Source organism: Chenopodium album, chromosome 1, assembly GCF_948465745.1.
Source record: "Chenopodium album chromosome 1, dcCheAlbu1.1, whole genome shotgun sequence".
Lineage (NCBI taxonomy): Eukaryota > Viridiplantae > Streptophyta > Magnoliopsida > Caryophyllales > Amaranthaceae > Chenopodium > Chenopodium album.
In genome coordinates this window covers 76,070,440-76,087,665 of record NC_137834.1, presented here as the reverse complement: position 1 = coordinate 76,087,665, position 17,226 = coordinate 76,070,440, and the positions used below count along the sequence as shown (strand labels likewise).

General features: G+C 29.2%; 3 protein-coding genes across 3 annotated transcripts; all 3 read left to right on the top strand.

The window, feature by feature from the left end:
• Positions 1 to 3,076: 3,076 nt before the first annotated feature.
• LOC145635702 (protein FAR1-RELATED SEQUENCE 7-like) lies at positions 3,077 to 4,827 on the top strand. The gene is made up of 5 exons (XM_081687034.1): positions 3,077 to 3,440; positions 3,513 to 3,716; positions 3,809 to 4,028; positions 4,371 to 4,662; positions 4,771 to 4,827. The coding sequence occupies exons 1-5, from the start codon at positions 3,077 to 3,079 to the stop codon at positions 4,825 to 4,827; spliced, it is 1,137 nt and encodes a 378-aa protein (XP_081543160.1).
• Positions 4,828 to 4,833: 6 nt separating this feature from the next.
• LOC145635692 (protein FAR-RED IMPAIRED RESPONSE 1-like) lies at positions 4,834 to 5,385 on the top strand. Its single transcript, XM_081687023.1, has one exon. The coding sequence runs from the start codon at positions 4,834 to 4,836 to the stop codon at positions 5,383 to 5,385; it is 552 nt and encodes a 183-aa protein (XP_081543149.1).
• A 7,408-nt stretch (positions 5,386 to 12,793) lies between these two features.
• On the top strand, positions 12,794 to 16,062 carry LOC145635682 (uncharacterized). Its single transcript, XM_081687013.1, has 2 exons — positions 12,794 to 13,206; positions 15,618 to 16,062. Exons 1-2 carry the CDS (start codon positions 12,794 to 12,796, stop codon positions 16,060 to 16,062), a joined length of 858 nt encoding a protein of 285 aa, XP_081543139.1.
• The last annotated feature ends 1,164 nt before the right edge of the window (positions 16,063 to 17,226 follow it).

The window sequence follows — 17,226 nt, the reverse complement described above, 5'->3', positions numbered from 1 at the left end:
CCCCCTCGTTCCCAGCCCCTCTCCCCTCGAAAACCCAATCCCAGCCCCTCCTCGTCCCCCATTCCCTTTTCTGGCCGCGACGAAGGAATTCCCTGCCACCCAAAACCACCCTAAGCGAAACCTCAAACTCGTTTAGGGTGGTTTCGGGCAGGGAAATAAGGGTTAGGGTTGTCGGTTTTGGGTGGGGAAGGGGAGGGGTCCGATTCCGACACCGGTCGCCGCATCTTTGGGCGCTGGCCGCCGGCAGGGGGAGTGGGGAGGGTGGCTGACGGGGAGGGCTAGGGTTTTTTGGATGGTTGGTTTTTATTTTTAATTTTTTAATTTATTTATTTTTATTTTTTTAATAAACTTAACGGAAATCCTAACGGATTCCGTTAAGTGGTAGTGATTTTAACAGTAGGTGTGTTTGTGTGGTAGTAAATAAAAAAAAAATTAAAGGGGTAGCAAATGTGAACACGGGTGCTTTTCCTGGTAGAAAATGTGAAATTTTCCTAATATAATAATGGAACACAAATTACTATTAAACGGTGTAAGTAAAATTATCATCCAACTTTCTATTTTTTTTAATATAAGAAATGATTATTTCATATTTTTAGCCAATTTGTATATTCATTTTTGTAAAATTAACCATAATTACCAACTACGATTAAGTATTTTTATTTTGTTTTCCTAGTGTAATACAAATCATTTTAATTTAATTTTATTTGTACCCCAAAAAGTTCTATAAAAAAAATTAACAAAAAAACCTATTATAAAATTATAATAAGTAATTATCAAATGTTCTAATATTTATAAACAAATATTAAATATGGAGATGGAAAATTAATTAAAACAATAAGACATAATATTGCCATAAAAGACAACCAACCTCTTCATTTTAATTAAATGATTTAGTCCTTTAAAAAAATTTGATTTGGGAATGTGGTCCATTACTTATTTCTTAAGTACACTTTCTCCACTTTCTTATGAATAACCTTTCACATTCCTTTTTAAACATAGGCTCACCATTATTCAACAACAATTAGGCATAAAGTACCATTAAAAGAAACATCCTTTCACTGCCTACCATTCGAACAAAATTTCTACAAGAATGAAGTTCTGAAGTGTGTGATTTAAGTACCAACCATAGAAGCCACATACCACATTTGAATTTATTTGAATATAAGGTACGTCGTTGTCTCTGTTGATTAATTTTAAACATTAACACATTAGCACTAAATTTAAATTTGCATGTTCTATATAAGGTTTTCTTCAATGAAAATTCGATTAACAACGCATAAAAACTCCTAGGGGATTAGTAGGGGCTAACAGGTGTTGTAATATAGGGTTTGAGTAAAATGGTTGCTGCAAGTATGAATTGAGTAATTTTAAATAAATTTGCAAATTTCAGATTTTGTATAATTGATTTGAAAGTGCAAATGGTAGAACTGGTTGGGGGCTAGGTACTAGGGGCTAACAAGAAATGGCTTTTGTAATCTATTGGTGAGAAAATGGTTTTGTAATTCCATCATAAAAACAAAGAACAACAAAATATAGTGGTTTTAAAATTAAAGTAGTTACAAATATAATTTCTTGATAATAGAAAAATGAAGTACTGACGGAACGAAAGTATTTTACACGTCTATCATATTGTAAATGGTTGAACATTGCGATCTAGTAATTAATTAAGTAGCTTTTAGATAATATTGTGATATCCTACTCAAATTAAAATTGTATCATATCAACTTTCACAAATCTCTCCTACAATTTCACTAATTAAATAATATTGTGTTACATAAAAAAATAGATGATGGATATGAAAAGTTTAGCAATTATGTAAATTTTAATTCTTTAAAATTTGACACAATTAGTATTTAAATTGATAACACTTCTTGTATTATGGGTTACTATTATAATCTATTTCTATCATTATTTAATATTGTGTTACAGAAAAAAAACCATGGCTTATGGATATGAAAAGTTTTTTAATTATTTAAATTCCAATTCTTTTTAATTTGACACAATTAGTGTTTAAATTGATAACACTTCTTGTATTATGTGTTACTATTAAAATCTATTTACTTCATTATTTAATTTCAATTAAGTGTAACGCGTAACATTTTCATTGGGACACAAAAGACAGCTTTATTTTAAATCATTAATAAATAACAGTTGTTGTTTCCAAGTTTTTAGTTGGGTACGTGGACGTGAAAAATGATTCAATAATTTGTTGCTAATTAAATTTTAATAAATAATTCAATGTATGTGAACATATTTCTGTTTTAGTTAAAGATTTATGTTCTTTAAAAATTTGATTAGATATTAATTTATCATTGTTAGAAGAACCTAATTTAATCAGTATTTACAAAAGACTGAATATTTTTTTTTATTAATAGAATAATAATATTTTTAAATTCATTACTGGACTATATTAGAAGAAAGAAATATAAAAATTAATGGACTAATACCGAAGAAGATTCATTAATTTTAATTTTTTTTCCATTGATCATAATTAATTCCTAAAAATACTTATAGTTGATTTTCATATTCCAATCACAAAAGTATATAATTCATTTTTAAAATCCGAATACATAAATTTATAGCAGATTATTAAATTGTTAAACTACATAAAACATAATTCAGTCCATGAATAAAGCTACTGAAAGTCTTTACATAATAAAAACTTTATCAATACGAAAATATTTCAAATATGATTGGAACATTATTAAATCAAATTGTCATGTATATTTTTTTCATATATTATATTGCAATATCATCGTCAGGTCTATGTTTAATAAAAAAGCCTAGATTCATTATTAGTTAATTATGTAGTATCGGTGATATTTAAATTTGTAATGACTTCCAGTACCGATACTACATAATTAACTATAATGAATCTAGCCTTTTTTTATTAAACATAGACCTGACGGTGATATTGCAATATAATATATGAAAAAAATATACATGACAATTTGATTTAATAATGTTCCAATCATATTTGAAATATTTTCGTATTGATACAATTTTTATTTGTGAGTTCCATTAATGTAAGTCGAGGGTTAACGGTATGAACTTTTATTCATCTAAATACATTGATATGGACAACAATCAAGACACAGATCTTAACCAAGACGTAGAAGAACAAGTCATCGTTGATGAGGCATTGAAGGTTGTAGACAACCTTGCTCTGGTTACAGAAATTGTGAACGTTGAAAACGATGCCCAAGAGAACTTTCAGCAACAAGATAATGATCATGGCGATGAAGAACAACATGACCGACAAGGCAGACCTAATGAGAATGAAGAACAGCAAGAGCAACTAGTAGAGCCAGCAGTTGGAATGTGCTTTCCTTCAGGGGAAGAATTTGCCAATTTTTGTTATAAGTACGCATACAAGAAAGGGTTTTCGTATTTCGTAAGGACTGACACATTGTTGGATAGATACAAGGCACAAGGAATCGGTAAGGCAAATGGTGGGAAAAATTAGACATCCAACCACATGATGAAACAACTACGACTTGTTTGTACGAAAGGTGGTCAAAAGCAAACCGTGGGATCAACTGTAAGTGAATGTAAATCGTTTGTGCACGGGTATGTCATAAATGGTCAGATGAGAATTTCAACATGTGATTTGAACCACAACCATCCACTTCATCTGAAAAGTAGCCATCTAATGGTTAATTACAGAAGCATTGATGACCCAAATATTGATAGAATTGTGACCAATGACCGTTCTGGTATATCGATCGTGAAAAATTTCAATTCCTTTGTAGTTGAAAATGGGGTCTTGAGAATCTGACATTCAATCAACGGGACTTGCGAAATGCAGTGAACTTAGAGCGTCGTAAGACAAGGTTTCAAGGAGATGCAATTGCTCTCGAAGAACACTTTCAGAAGCAGCATGAGCTTAATAATGAGTTTCACAGCGCAATCCAAAGGGAGTGCGATGGAAGGTTGATGAATATGTTTTGGTCGGATGCAAGGTGTAGGGCAATGTGTGAAGATTTTGGCGATATAATAACGTTCGACACAACTTTCCAAACCAACAGGTAAGGTTACTAAAATATTTATTATATATATTAATAGTAACCACAGTAATTATACCAGTAACATAAATGATAGGGTGACTAGCTTCAATATTTAATAGATATTTTACTAATAACATAAATTGGTTTATAGGCAACACTATTTATAGTAACCATAGCAATTATACAAGTAACATAAATGATAGGGTGACTACCTTCAATATTTAATAGATATTTTACTGATAACATAAATTGGTTTAAAGGCACCATCCGGTACTAATGTAAATTATAGTAACGATTCTATTCAAAACATTGACAGTAAATGTAATATATATATTAGATATTAACATGAACATAATATTACAGATATGAAATGCCTTTGGCACCATTCGTCGCTGTCAACCATCATGGGAGTTCAATTGTACTTGCTTGTGCTTTGATTTCACACGAGGATACTGACACATTTGTGTGGATATTCAATGAATGGCTCAAGTGTATGGGTAAGGCACCGAAGGGGATTCTAACTGATCAAGACAAAGCAATAGGAAAGGCAGTGCGTATAGTTTTCAAGGAAGTACCACACAGGCTATGCTTGTGGCATATTATGAAAAATGCATCAGTTAATTTGGGTTCCCACAAGAAATGGAAAGAAATTGAGGTAGCACTGAAAGTAGTTGTCCATTAATGTCTAGACCAGGATGAATTTGAAGAAGCATGGGATGCAATGGTAAATAAGTTTGAGATCGGTAGCAATACTTGGATACAGGAATCCTATAAGTTGAAGGATAGGTGGGCACCTGGGTATTGTCGAGAAAATTATTGAGCTGGAATGTCTTCCACCCAGAGAACTGAAGGCATGAATCATTTTTTAAAAGGCTCAGTCAACATTGATACCCCGTTGGCTCGATTTGTTGAGCTTTATGAGGCTGCCATGGGGAACTTATCATATACAGAGCAGTTGTTGAATTATCATTCATCAGATAAACCACTTCCGGTGGACAAAACTATACTTGCCGAGTACGTTTTCCACAGCAAGTACACCAACGCAAAGTTTAGAGAGGTAAAAGATGAGTGCCTAGGGGTACGACATACATACATCAATAAAACCTCAGCGCTTGGTACAATCAACTTTTACAAAGCTGATGAGAAGATTCTAACCCCCATAGCTAGGAAAAGGTGGAAGAGTTACACGCTGACTATTGACAAAGAAAAAGGTGATTTCTCATGCTCATGTAAGTTGTTCGAATTTAGAGGAATATTGTGTAAGCATACTATTCGAGTAATAGAGTTAGAGGATATAGCTCACATCCCGGAGAAATATATTTTAAAATGCTGGAGGAAGGATGTTGTGAGGCGATACGAGGGAATTCATGTAGCATAATATGACCTTGACTCAGAACGAGTTCAAAAGAAAAAAGAAATAAGCCAAAGAAACAAATACCTGAGCACACTAGCCATGCACAATGACACTACATTTTCCATGTATAAGGAAGTCACAGATAAGATTATAATTGAGTTGGAGGATTAAATGGGTATTGCGCGTAAAGATAATGATGCACACTGCTGGTGGGATGAATCTTCACGCAAAGTATTCGGCCGTCGAAGGGTACGTCCAAGGGAACACAATGAAAGGCACTTAAAAAAGAGTGTAGTACCCGTTGAAGGTGGCAAAAAGGATCCTATTGATAAGAGAAAAGCTGGTAGGGGTAAAAATACCCGAATCCTTAACCCAGCAGAGAAAGGTGGAAAGTCGCAGAAAAAGTTTAAATATACTCTAGAAGAAATTGCTCAAAACGAGGTAACCTGGTGTATTTTGTTCTTTTAAAAACAGGAAAGTATAGTTTTTACAATTTATTTTGATAACGAAAGTAGATATTATGGTAGAAATGGCTGATAGTAAGTAATAATATTAGTAACCATAGAAGGGAAATCTGATTTAGTACATAAACTCGTCATTTTTACTTCACGTTTTAAAAAAATGTGAATTTCTTGTCAAAATTAATCTATTAAAAGTGTTGAAATATTACTCCTAATACAGTAATGTGTTTGTTTTTTCGGTTAACAACTAATTACTGCAATTAAAAACCATTTTATTTTTCTACTATTTCTTCTACGTTATTGTTATTGTGATTATTATTATTATTATCATCATTATTAGTATTGTTATTGTTATTATTATTATTATTATTATTATTATTATTATTATTATTATTATTATTATTATTATTATTATTATTATTATTATTATTATTATTATATTCACTAATCCATCCTGTTTTATTACTGCAAGGAAATAATAAGGAACACATTTGGGACATTAAATGGAAGGTGGCCTAGAACGGCTCCAAACAGCAACGTCAGTGGAATCCCTAATATTGGTGAATATAGCAACAACATCACCAACATAGCGGCAAGAGAAGGTAGTTCGTCCAGAATAAGAGGCAGCAACGCAATGTCGTATGGATCACATCCAACAATGAGTATTGACCAATCTGATCAGTCTAGATACACACCAAAGTTTTCAGTTGATATGAATGAGAGGGATCCATATTGGTTACGTAGTACTCAGTAATAGATATGTTGTTCAAGCTTCATTAGACCCTGCTGTTACTTACGGAGTTTCCTAGAACATGTTTTATTTTGTTTGTAATCAAATTGATGCCTGAAGCTTGTTTTTTTCTGGAACATATTTTGCTACCAATTTGTCACCAGTAACATTTTATTTTGGTAACATTTTGTTGAATGATGATTGGTATATTTCAATTCTAGTAACATAATTGTTTGGTAACATGTTGATTGTATGTTTCACTTGGAATTAGGCAATTAATATTTTGATTAATTTTTTTTAGGGCATCGTATTTTGATTAATTAATAAGTTTCAATTATAGCAATAAGTTATGTATGCATATAAATAATAGTAGGAGTGTTTTATATATTTATTTTCCTACAATAATCTTCTATAAATTCTGAACTAAATCTAGCCTGAAATAGACATGATCAAATTTACCTGAAAAATTATTAAAAAATATTATAGGTGTAAAAAATTTAAAATGACAAGATAGAAATGAAAAATATTTATGTGAAAAATTATATATCATTATTTTTAAAAGGCTACATAGTCATTATATATATGTACTTGATACAAATTAAGGGGTACTTAAAAATGTAGTATTTATCGCAAATGTGGCTTTAGTCACCAACAAGTGCCTATTTACTAAATACCCAACCATCACTATTTAGATGTATATACGGAGTACCATGCAACAAGATATTTTTAAAAAGATAAATAACAACATTTATTTGTATAGGTTGGTTGTAACATCTTATTACATTACCATTGTATAAGGATTTTTTCATTACAAAAGTGTAATTATGCACTGTATCATACAACGGATCTACCAATTAAATATTTCGGTTACTATAAAATGTACTAACTAATTTTAAACGTAATTTGTTCACCAAGCGACACATATTTGGTTTCATGTAGATAAAATTCAACCGTCTCAGTGTAGTGACACATATTTGGTTTCATGTAGATAAAATTCAACCGTCTCAGTGTTCCTATATATACCAATATACCATATATTTGTAGAATGACATACACAAACTAATTGAGATAAGAGGTTAGTTTAGTAAGAATGGAGGGTCGTGATCATGGGAAAAAAGAATCACCACAAGATGGGAATAAAATAGACAAAGGGAAGAGGCCTCGTATGGAAGAGAAATCATTAGAAATGTCTGATTCAAATGTTCATAAGAAGCCCAAGAAATTCGAGAAGGTAGTGTCATATATTATCGTAAAATTATTACAATTAATTTTTTTTAAAAAAAAGACATGTCTATATTATAGTAATTTATAATAAATGTTGTATGTGCAGGGAGAATGTTCAAACACAAAGGACAACACAAAATGTTGTTGTCAATGAAGGATCAGAACAATGAGGAAGTTGGTTTCGATTGGTGCATCCCTGAAGCCAAAAGGTTTATTCTTTCAATTATGTGACAGGCATGATATCCTACCGTATGATGAAAATAGATTGGTGCCTTTCGTATGGGATGAATCTGTAATGCACCATATATGGTTGAAATTATGCGACAAGGATCTTGCAAGGTCTATGGCAGTTTGCAAGGAATGGGGAAGGGTTATACCCCATTGGAGGCACTCCATGGGTGATCCTTGGTGTATTCCACCATGTATTCAAAGACCAAAGTTTTTCGATCCATGTTGTGATGATGAATCAAATTCTGACAGTGATGGTGGACAAAAATAAGTTGAATTGTATATGAATTATTAGTATAAATTATGATATATTATTAGTATTATCTGTGCTAATTCCGTAATATCATTATATATTGACATATGTTATGTCATGAATATGTATTTATAAGTTGTACTTTTACTAATGTAACATGTGAATAGGACTCATTGTAATAAAGCATTAATATGTAGTTTTAGCCTATGTAATATATATATTCTTCCCTGTTATATTTTATATTAATGTATAAATTTATAATTTATAATAGTATGAAGTGTAAATATCAATGAATAATTTTAGGTTACTATAATATTATGTATCTCATAGCAACTCATTGTAATACAGCATTAATATGTAGTTTTAGCCTATGTTATATATATATATATTGATATTCATACTATTATAAATTTTATATATATATATATATATATATATATATATATATATATATATATATATATATATATATATATATATATATATATATATATATATATATATATATATATATATATATATATATAATTTATAATAGTATGAATATCAATGAATACTTTTAGGTTACTATAATATTATGTATCTAATAGCATATGTGAATTGAAGTACTTCGTATTTACCAAAAAAATATGTATCGTGATAAAATCAACTACAACTTTTTACATATTCTTAATGGGGCTCTCTAAATCTTTTTAATCAAATGTTACGTATTAGTAGTTAATCGAAATCAAATTAACAAATTAAATCTATCTATATCTATAAGTAATAAAAAACTCTAACCAGAAACGACACATGTTCCCATTTAATTACACTTCTCTATATTATTCTCTAATCCAAGTACTGCATGTGTTATTGCATTTATTAATATTTTAAGTCTATTTCTAAGTCGTCTTTCATTAAATTTATACTTCATCTTCACCTCTCCTCTTCAATTCAAATTTTTTCTTTTCTCTTTTTAGTTTTAGCTCCTCCAGGCCACCCCCTTTATTTAAGACTCCTTTTCCTCGAGGACATGAAACAAAAAGTAATAAATCTAATATATGTATGTAAAGGGGAGTTTTTTCCCGAGGTTTTAGAGAGCCGCATAGGATCTAATTTTCTTATTGTGCCATGTAAGAATATAAATTTTATTAGTATCTAAATAAATAATATATTATTAAATCTTTTATAATTAAATAATTCACATGACACGTAAGCAAAATTGACAAATGTGAGTTTAATATTTAAATTATAATTAAATAATTCAAATGTCACGTAAGAAAAATTAGCGAATGAGAGTTTTAAATTTAAATTAATTAAACATAAAATATTATATTTTGATATTAAGAACTTTATCTAAATATATAACCAATTTTAGCACATTAATTAAAAAAATTTATTTTAAAAAATCTAGTTATAATCTAAGGACACGATATTATCAATATATATAAGTGGCCTTTTTTATAAACTAATAAAGCAAACTATATATTTCACTTCTTATTATTGTACTTTCTTTTATTTACAAACAATGACCGGAGCATCGCTAGAGCCAAAAACTAGTTAAGAGATAGTAAGTTGTTCTATGTTACGGAGTATATATACATATCTCATTCATATGTACTAAAGTTTAAAAAACGCTAGTATAAGTAGTTAATTTGTACATAGTACATGTTGGGATAGGTAAATTTACTCAATTAAGTAGCAAATAAATATGAAATGAATAATACAAAATTAAGGTTATATCTAAGACGTTTTACTTTTTACACGATCAATCAAATGATATGATTTTACTTAAGCATATATGAAAATATACTCCAATAATATTCTATTTTCTACCATAAATTATAAATTCAAATTTTGTAACCTTCTACTATTATAATAATAATAATTATTATTATTATATATCGTAGGATAACTATTATTACCAGTTCTTATTGAAGGATAGCTATGTCATTTATAGTCGTTGTTTAAGATTAATTTGATTTTTACATGATTATTTAGGAACAACTGTTTGATAAGTGTCAATTTCTATACATATAACATAACCTAACAAGTCCATTTATTTTCGGGGTTTCAGGGTATATAGTCTGCAAATTGCTAATATAAAAAGTTATTTACTATACTCATACTAGTAAACGCTAATATAAATAGTTAATTTTTTGTTAACAATCAAGGTTGGTGTAGGATTTTTAACTGATTTAATTAGTAATTGATTAGTATCCAACACATTTGAATTTGAACATTATTAATGGAAAAATATGATTTTACTTAAACAATTGTTATTGTTACTAAATATATATGTATCTATGTATCATCCAAGAAAGTCGCAAGGACTGAAAATTAATTACCCGTTTAAGTTCAGAATCCTGTTTGAAATTTCGTGGTAATCTTAATACGAGAAACGAATGACATTAATTCAATATAAAGTATATTCTATCTAAATTGATATCATATACTGGAATGTTCAACGTCAATTGTTGAATCTGGAAAAACGAGATAGATAAGAGCAGTGAAATTTATTTAATTAAATTAACCACATGTTAGAAATAAATCGATCATGGTGGATTGTTGATTGTTCAAAATCGAATTCGTTTGTCCAGTAAACATGCTCACGAATAGAAAATTCTTATAACTTCATCTGAGTAACAATTGTCGGCGCTGGATTCCGTAATCTTCACCGGCGTCCTGATCATCTTCTCCGGCGTCGTGCTCATCTTCTACGGCGTCCTTATCATATTAACCTGTATAATGGTTGTGATACCATCAATGATAAAATAATAGAAATTTTAGAAAAAAAAAAACAAAATTTTTTGTGCATTAAATGCAGTTAGGCGCCAAGAATTTTCGCCAGCCATTTTCCCGCTTCCAGTAGCTTGTTAGCGCCAATGAGGGTGAAATTTTCCCCCCTAAAATTCCCTCATCTTTTTTTGGCTCTTTCTTATGTGGCAGCACCTCATTGGAAATGTATATGGAGCCCACATACAGAGAATGTATGTGTATCACTGTCCGATTAAGTAGATCTATAGTCTGATTAAAGTTTTCAGCAATAATTGTATCATTTCTAGGTAGTGTTGCATGTGAGTTTAAGGTTAAATTATTCGGATCATTGAATGATTCTACAATTGGTTATTGTAATGAATTCATAAAAAGTCATAATTAGGTTGTAAGATTATTTTGTCATTTGGTATTAAAATACAAACATAAAAAGTATGAAGTTTTCTTAAAGGTGAACTTAAATTTTTTTTAATTCTTGTGTACTACTTTCTTGATATGAAAAATGGTTGTTATTTACATAGTCTATAATAATTAAGTTTTTTTAAGAAATATATATTTTAATTTGCTCATTGCATTATCTAAGCACTAAAATCGCTTCCTCTATCTATACAATTTTAGATTTAGGGAATATAAAATTAAAAATGATGGCCTAGTAAGGTTAAATAAAGTTTGTAGCATGTTGTAATGTGGGGTAGGTTGTTATTATGATGTTATTTTTATTTAAATATTTGACATATGAGGATACAATTTATTTCATTAACTACAAACACAAATTTTGGCTTTAACCCAATTTCACATCTTCTAAAAAATACAATAGAATATAGTCCCTCAATAAAATTAAATTTAAATTTAATCAAAAAGTTTAATCTGTGAATTGCACGACTAAATACTAGTAAAAGTATGTATGGAGTATATAATAATTATGTTACCAACAAAAAATTCCCCCCATTTTTAACTGTTAGATTACTATACAAGCATAGAGGTTATTTTAGTAAGAGAGAGAAAGATAAAAGGAGATGTTTAAGGGAGAGGGAAAAAGTAATAATGAAAGAAAAATAATTTAAGATTAGTTAACAAAACTAAATATATGCACTATGTAGTTTAACATTCTAAATAAAGGGGGTTTATATTTAGTTTTATTGATGCATGGATCCTTTATTATTTTTTCATTTACACTACAAATCCCCATTAATTTCGAATGAGGCATGTCGTATTTTCCAAAAATAACTTATAATTAGTTCCTAAAAAGAAGGTTGATATTAATTTGTGTCTTTAAACAGAGAACATCTAATTAAAGTTTGTATATTATTCTTAGTTTTGGTTACCTCTAAATTTTTTTTATCAAATAATTGTTCTTGATATTGAACATATGCTCTCCTCATTCTTCTTTACCCAATAATCATAATCATATTCATCAAAACTATCTTGTTTAAATTTATCCGTATCTTTCTTAAAATTCTTTATTATCATCTTTATTAAAACAAAACGGCATCCATTAAAGATATTGGCAAGGCTTATAAAAACCTTGTTATTAAATGGAATCATGATAAAAATAATTTCAATAAGCATGAATTATCCTCCAAATTTCAAGATAACACTCAAAATTATAAGGTAAAATCTTCAATCATACTTAGTTTTTATACGATTTTATAGCTACATACTATTTATTCTTATCATTGATGCATTTTGATTTTATAGAATTCTAATGACAAAAAACAAGAAGGGAATTGGAATACTCCAACAACTTCTGCAAAACACGGAAGTTTTCATCATAAACGCAGTATGGATGATAGTTTCTTTATACGATCTCCTTCATTACTCTCACGGGCTAATAGTAGAAGAAGTCACACTCCATCACCTCACTTAAATAGAAGCTATAGTCGATCAGCCGACATGATAGATTCCTTAAAAAGAAGTATAAGTAGGAAGGGTGCAACAAGCTCATCACCTGTGAAAACTCCAAATATCACTTTAAGTAAACTAATGAGTCATAATCATACAAATACAACAAATGTTTATGGTGACTTGTCAAGAAATACAAGTCGTAGGAGCACAACTCCAATTATATTTTCTCAATCCAAAACACGGAAGAAACCTCATCAAGTTGAGAAGAGGCTTGAATGCTCATTAGAAGAATTGTGCTTTGGTGCTACTAAGAAGGTAAAGATAAAAAGAGATGTTATTTCGGATGCAGGGTATGTCTTCTATTCCTTATTATATATGTTATTGAATTTTCATTATATAACATATGAATCTTAAATTTTGTTAAATTTTTTATTTGTGAATCATTCTTAATATTGTGTGTGTAGTACAAAGACTACAAACTTATATAGTAACATGATGCCCACATTGTAGAAACGTGTATTTAGATTTGACAATGTTGTTGCTAGTATATTTTACCAATACACTCTTCATGGCGTACCTCCCCATTGGTACATTATGGTAGCAATCCTTCTGTTTTTGTAAGCATTACTTGGGATTTTCCACTATTCATATGTTACCTTTGCCATAATATTTTAACAAAAATATACTATATAGCTATGATCTATAATATGTAGTTGGTTTTAATATAATTTCTACTTTTTTATATAATTGTTTATATAAGTTTTGCTAATAAAAAATTAAGGATATTGATGGTCAAAACTATGTCTCGACAAATGTTAAAACTCAGATGATACCTTATAAAAAAAACACATAGTGAATATTAAGTAAATTTTTTAACCATTTTTCTAATCTTTTTAATTGTTATATTTAAATAGGAATTTTTTTTTTAAATAGTAAAAAATTTCTAATATATCGTACTTTTGCAAATAATATTTATAGTAATTCAATCAAATTATTTATTTAAATTATTCTAAATTATAATACATAAGTAATTTTTATTTTTACCTTCAACACAATATCATATTATACTAGATGAAGCCCGTGCGATGCACGGTTTGTTAGTATTTTTTTTTAAGAAAATATTTTTCATATTTATGTTATTAAAATTGTTATTATATTAGTTTTAAAATATTAGAATAAAATTCCTAATCTCAAAAGATAATATTTTGTATTTAATTAATTTAAACTTTAAAATCTCATTCGTCAATTTTGCTTACGTGGCATTTGAATTATTTAATTGTAAAAGAAATTAATAATCTCTTATTTAATTGGTTACAACTTAAATTTATAATCCTACGTGGCGCGCTAAGAAAATTAAATCCTACGTGGCTCTCTAAAAACTCGGGGAAAAACTCCCCTTTATATATATATATTAGATTGCATCTGCTTTTGATAAAATTGACTAATTTCTTAATGTCGGTACTATTAATTAAAAATTATATTCTTCATAAAGAAAATGGAAACCCCTTTCTAGGCAAAATTGGCCTCAACACTCTGAACTATAGCTTGGTGCACCTAGCACCCTATACTTTTCTTAGTGTCCAAATCACCACAAACTAATGACTTAGGTGCAAAGTGCACCTTCAGTGAGGTCATTTTTTAAGGTCACGCGATGGAAATCACGGAAAAAAAGGGGTCATTTTTTAAGGTCACATGAGAGGTCAGCGTTGGAGAAAAAAAGTCAATAATTGTCGAATTATGACCTCAAGGTCCCCTAAACATTAAAATAAACTTATAAGGTTCTTTTAAACCATTTTAAACATATAAGGTCCTTCCAGACAAAATAGTGAACATATATGTCCTTTCCATACAAATTTTCTTTAATTTTATGAATGATAATAATTAAGAAATAAGAGTTATCATTGGAATTGTATTTCTTCCTATTGTACCAAAAAGAAAATACAATTTTCCAAGATTAGAAAAATAAATAAAAATGTGGGTATTACATGCATTATTTAACAAAAATTTTATTAGTACCATAGGCACTATGTGTAACACATTACAACACAATTTTTTATTATATTTCAACAAAATAAGAAAATGGTGAGTAATCACACATACTAAAATGTTTCACTTTATTTGAAACATAAAATTGCAAACTAGTCATATAGAAAGTGAAAAGCATAGAAATGAAATGTATGGATATTGTTTTAGCAATTTACAAATTTTATTCAAGCTTGATGTCAATTTGGATAGGATTGTGCCTCAAGTTTTTCATGGACAAGCTATGAACTACTAATATGCGTTATTCCTATTGAATAATTAATTGTATGTTAGAAGTTACATTAAAAAAATATTTTATATTAGAGAAATTATTAAGCAAATCATATCGTAACATATACAATTAAAATGTATGAATTTCCTAATATCAATATAACACAAATGTATTTTTCAATTTGATTATATCTCATCTATCTATTATAATATTGTATCATGTTTTTAGTTCAATATGATGTGAAAAAGCATCCGTAGTGTAAAGTAATTAATTACTCCCTTGCCCTACTATATAAGGAGTGGCTAAATATACATATCTCATCTTCTTTGTAAAATAAAATAAAAAATTCTTCCTACCTTTTAACTTAAGTCGGGTCCTACATTCAACTTCCTTTTTTCACTTCCATAATTTATTGTATTAGTTTGAAAATTTTGTCACCCTCATTTTTTGTCAAATCATGTCAGAATTGAAGTCTCAGTGTTATTGATGATCAATTATTTATTGTAGAATAATTATTCAAGAAGAGGAAACTTTACATATTAATGTCAAGCCGAGTTGGAGAAAAGGAACAACAATAATATTTGAAGGAAAAGGTGACGAAAAACCAGGATATTTACCTGCAGATATCATATTCTTGATAGATGAAAAAAGACATGCTTTATTTAAAAGAGTAGGCGATGACTTAGAGTTGGGTGTTGAAATCTCTCTACTTAAAGCTCTTGTTGGTTGTAGCATAACCTTGCCATTACTAGGGGGCAAAAAAATGTTTTTGCGAGTCGATGACGTAATATATCCAGGATACGAAAAAGTTATTCAAGATCAAGGAATGCCTATGTCTAATGAATGTGGAAAACGAGGTGACCTACGACTAAAATTTATTGTAAATTTTCCAAATAAATTAAGTGATGATAAATGTATAAAAATTTGTAACATCTTAGAAACTTGTTTTTGATATGAAATTTTGTTTATCAAAGTATTCAAGTGTAACTTTTATTAAATTCCTTAAGCATAAAGTTATTATATTTTCTACATTAAAATCATATCACATCATAATTAATTCATTTTACCTAGATGAACCATGAGAAGTAAACGTAAACCTTTTAATACAGATCAGAGCAACATCAACATTAATTTTGTATTATTTTTACTTTTATTTTGTATTAAAATAATAAAAAAGAAATTCAATGTTATATACTTTGCCCTAATGCAACTTTAAACATTGCAACCAAAATTTACCCTTTTTAACAGAACTTTAAATTAACTTTACATTTTTAAAAATCTATATAAATAAATTATAATGACTGTAGGAGAGTGGTAAGTCGATAGAAGGAAGTTGAAAGTAAATATATTCGAATAACTATATACTAAGAGGCACAAATGTTACATGGATTGATTTTGTCCATCTTATTAAGTGTCATCATGTTACCCTAATTTGGCTCGAAGATTAGTATTTCATTGGAGCATGACTATGCTTTATATTGTCCTCTGTTGTCTTTATTTTAACATAAAAAGGAAAACATTTTATATTAATGGCCTAAGGCCCACATAACAAGTTATTAATAATCAAGTTCGAAGAGGCTAAGTCTAAGGGTTGCCTTTTCCAAACAAGAAAAAGAAACTTTAGGCTATTTAAAAGAACATTGATAGAATTGGGGAATATTTTCCTTGATTATTCACAATATGGAGGTCAGCATATATACAAGCTACTGCCTTTCATTAGGCGTGATACTAGCCTAAATACAAGGAGCTAATTAAGCAACCTTTGACTAAGTATAAGATATACATAGAAATATATTTACAAGATATATATTTAACACACCCCCACAGTCGAAGCGGGAGAGCAACGGACGTTGAGACTGTCCCTAAAATCATCAAACAAAACTCGTGGAAGGCCCTTAGTAAAAATATCTGCAATTTGATGTCTAGAAGGCACATGAAGCACACGAACTTCTCCCCGAGCAACTTTCTCCCTGACAAAATGAATATCCATCTCAATATGTTTCGTCCGTTGATGTTGTACCCGATTTCCTGATAAATAAATAGCACTCACACTGTCGCAATAAACAAGAGTAGCCTTTTTAATCAGACAATGTAGCTCTAATAAAAGATTTCGAAG

Bases quoted from the DNA above. Each gene is read 5' to 3' on its own strand.
- LOC145635692 (XM_081687023.1), top strand. From the start codon at position 4,834: ATGTCTTCCACCCAGAGAACTGAAGGCATGAATCATTTTTTAAAAGGC.
- LOC145635682 (XM_081687013.1), top strand. From the start codon at position 12,794: ATGGATGATAGTTTCTTTATACGATCTCCTTCATTACTCTCACGGGCT. The intron at 13,207-15,617 runs GTATGTCTTCTA...TATTTATTGTAG, and splicing joins GATGTTATTTCGGATGCAGG to AATAATTATTCAAGAAGAGG.
- LOC145635702 (XM_081687034.1), top strand. From the start codon at position 3,077: ATGGACAACAATCAAGACACAGATCTTAACCAAGACGTAGAAGAACAA. The intron at 3,441-3,512 runs GTAAGGCAAATG...TTTGTACGAAAG, and splicing joins ATACAAGGCACAAGGAATCG to GTGGTCAAAAGCAAACCGTG. The intron at 4,029-4,370 runs GTAAGGTTACTA...ATAATATTACAG, and splicing joins ACAACTTTCCAAACCAACAG to ATATGAAATGCCTTTGGCAC.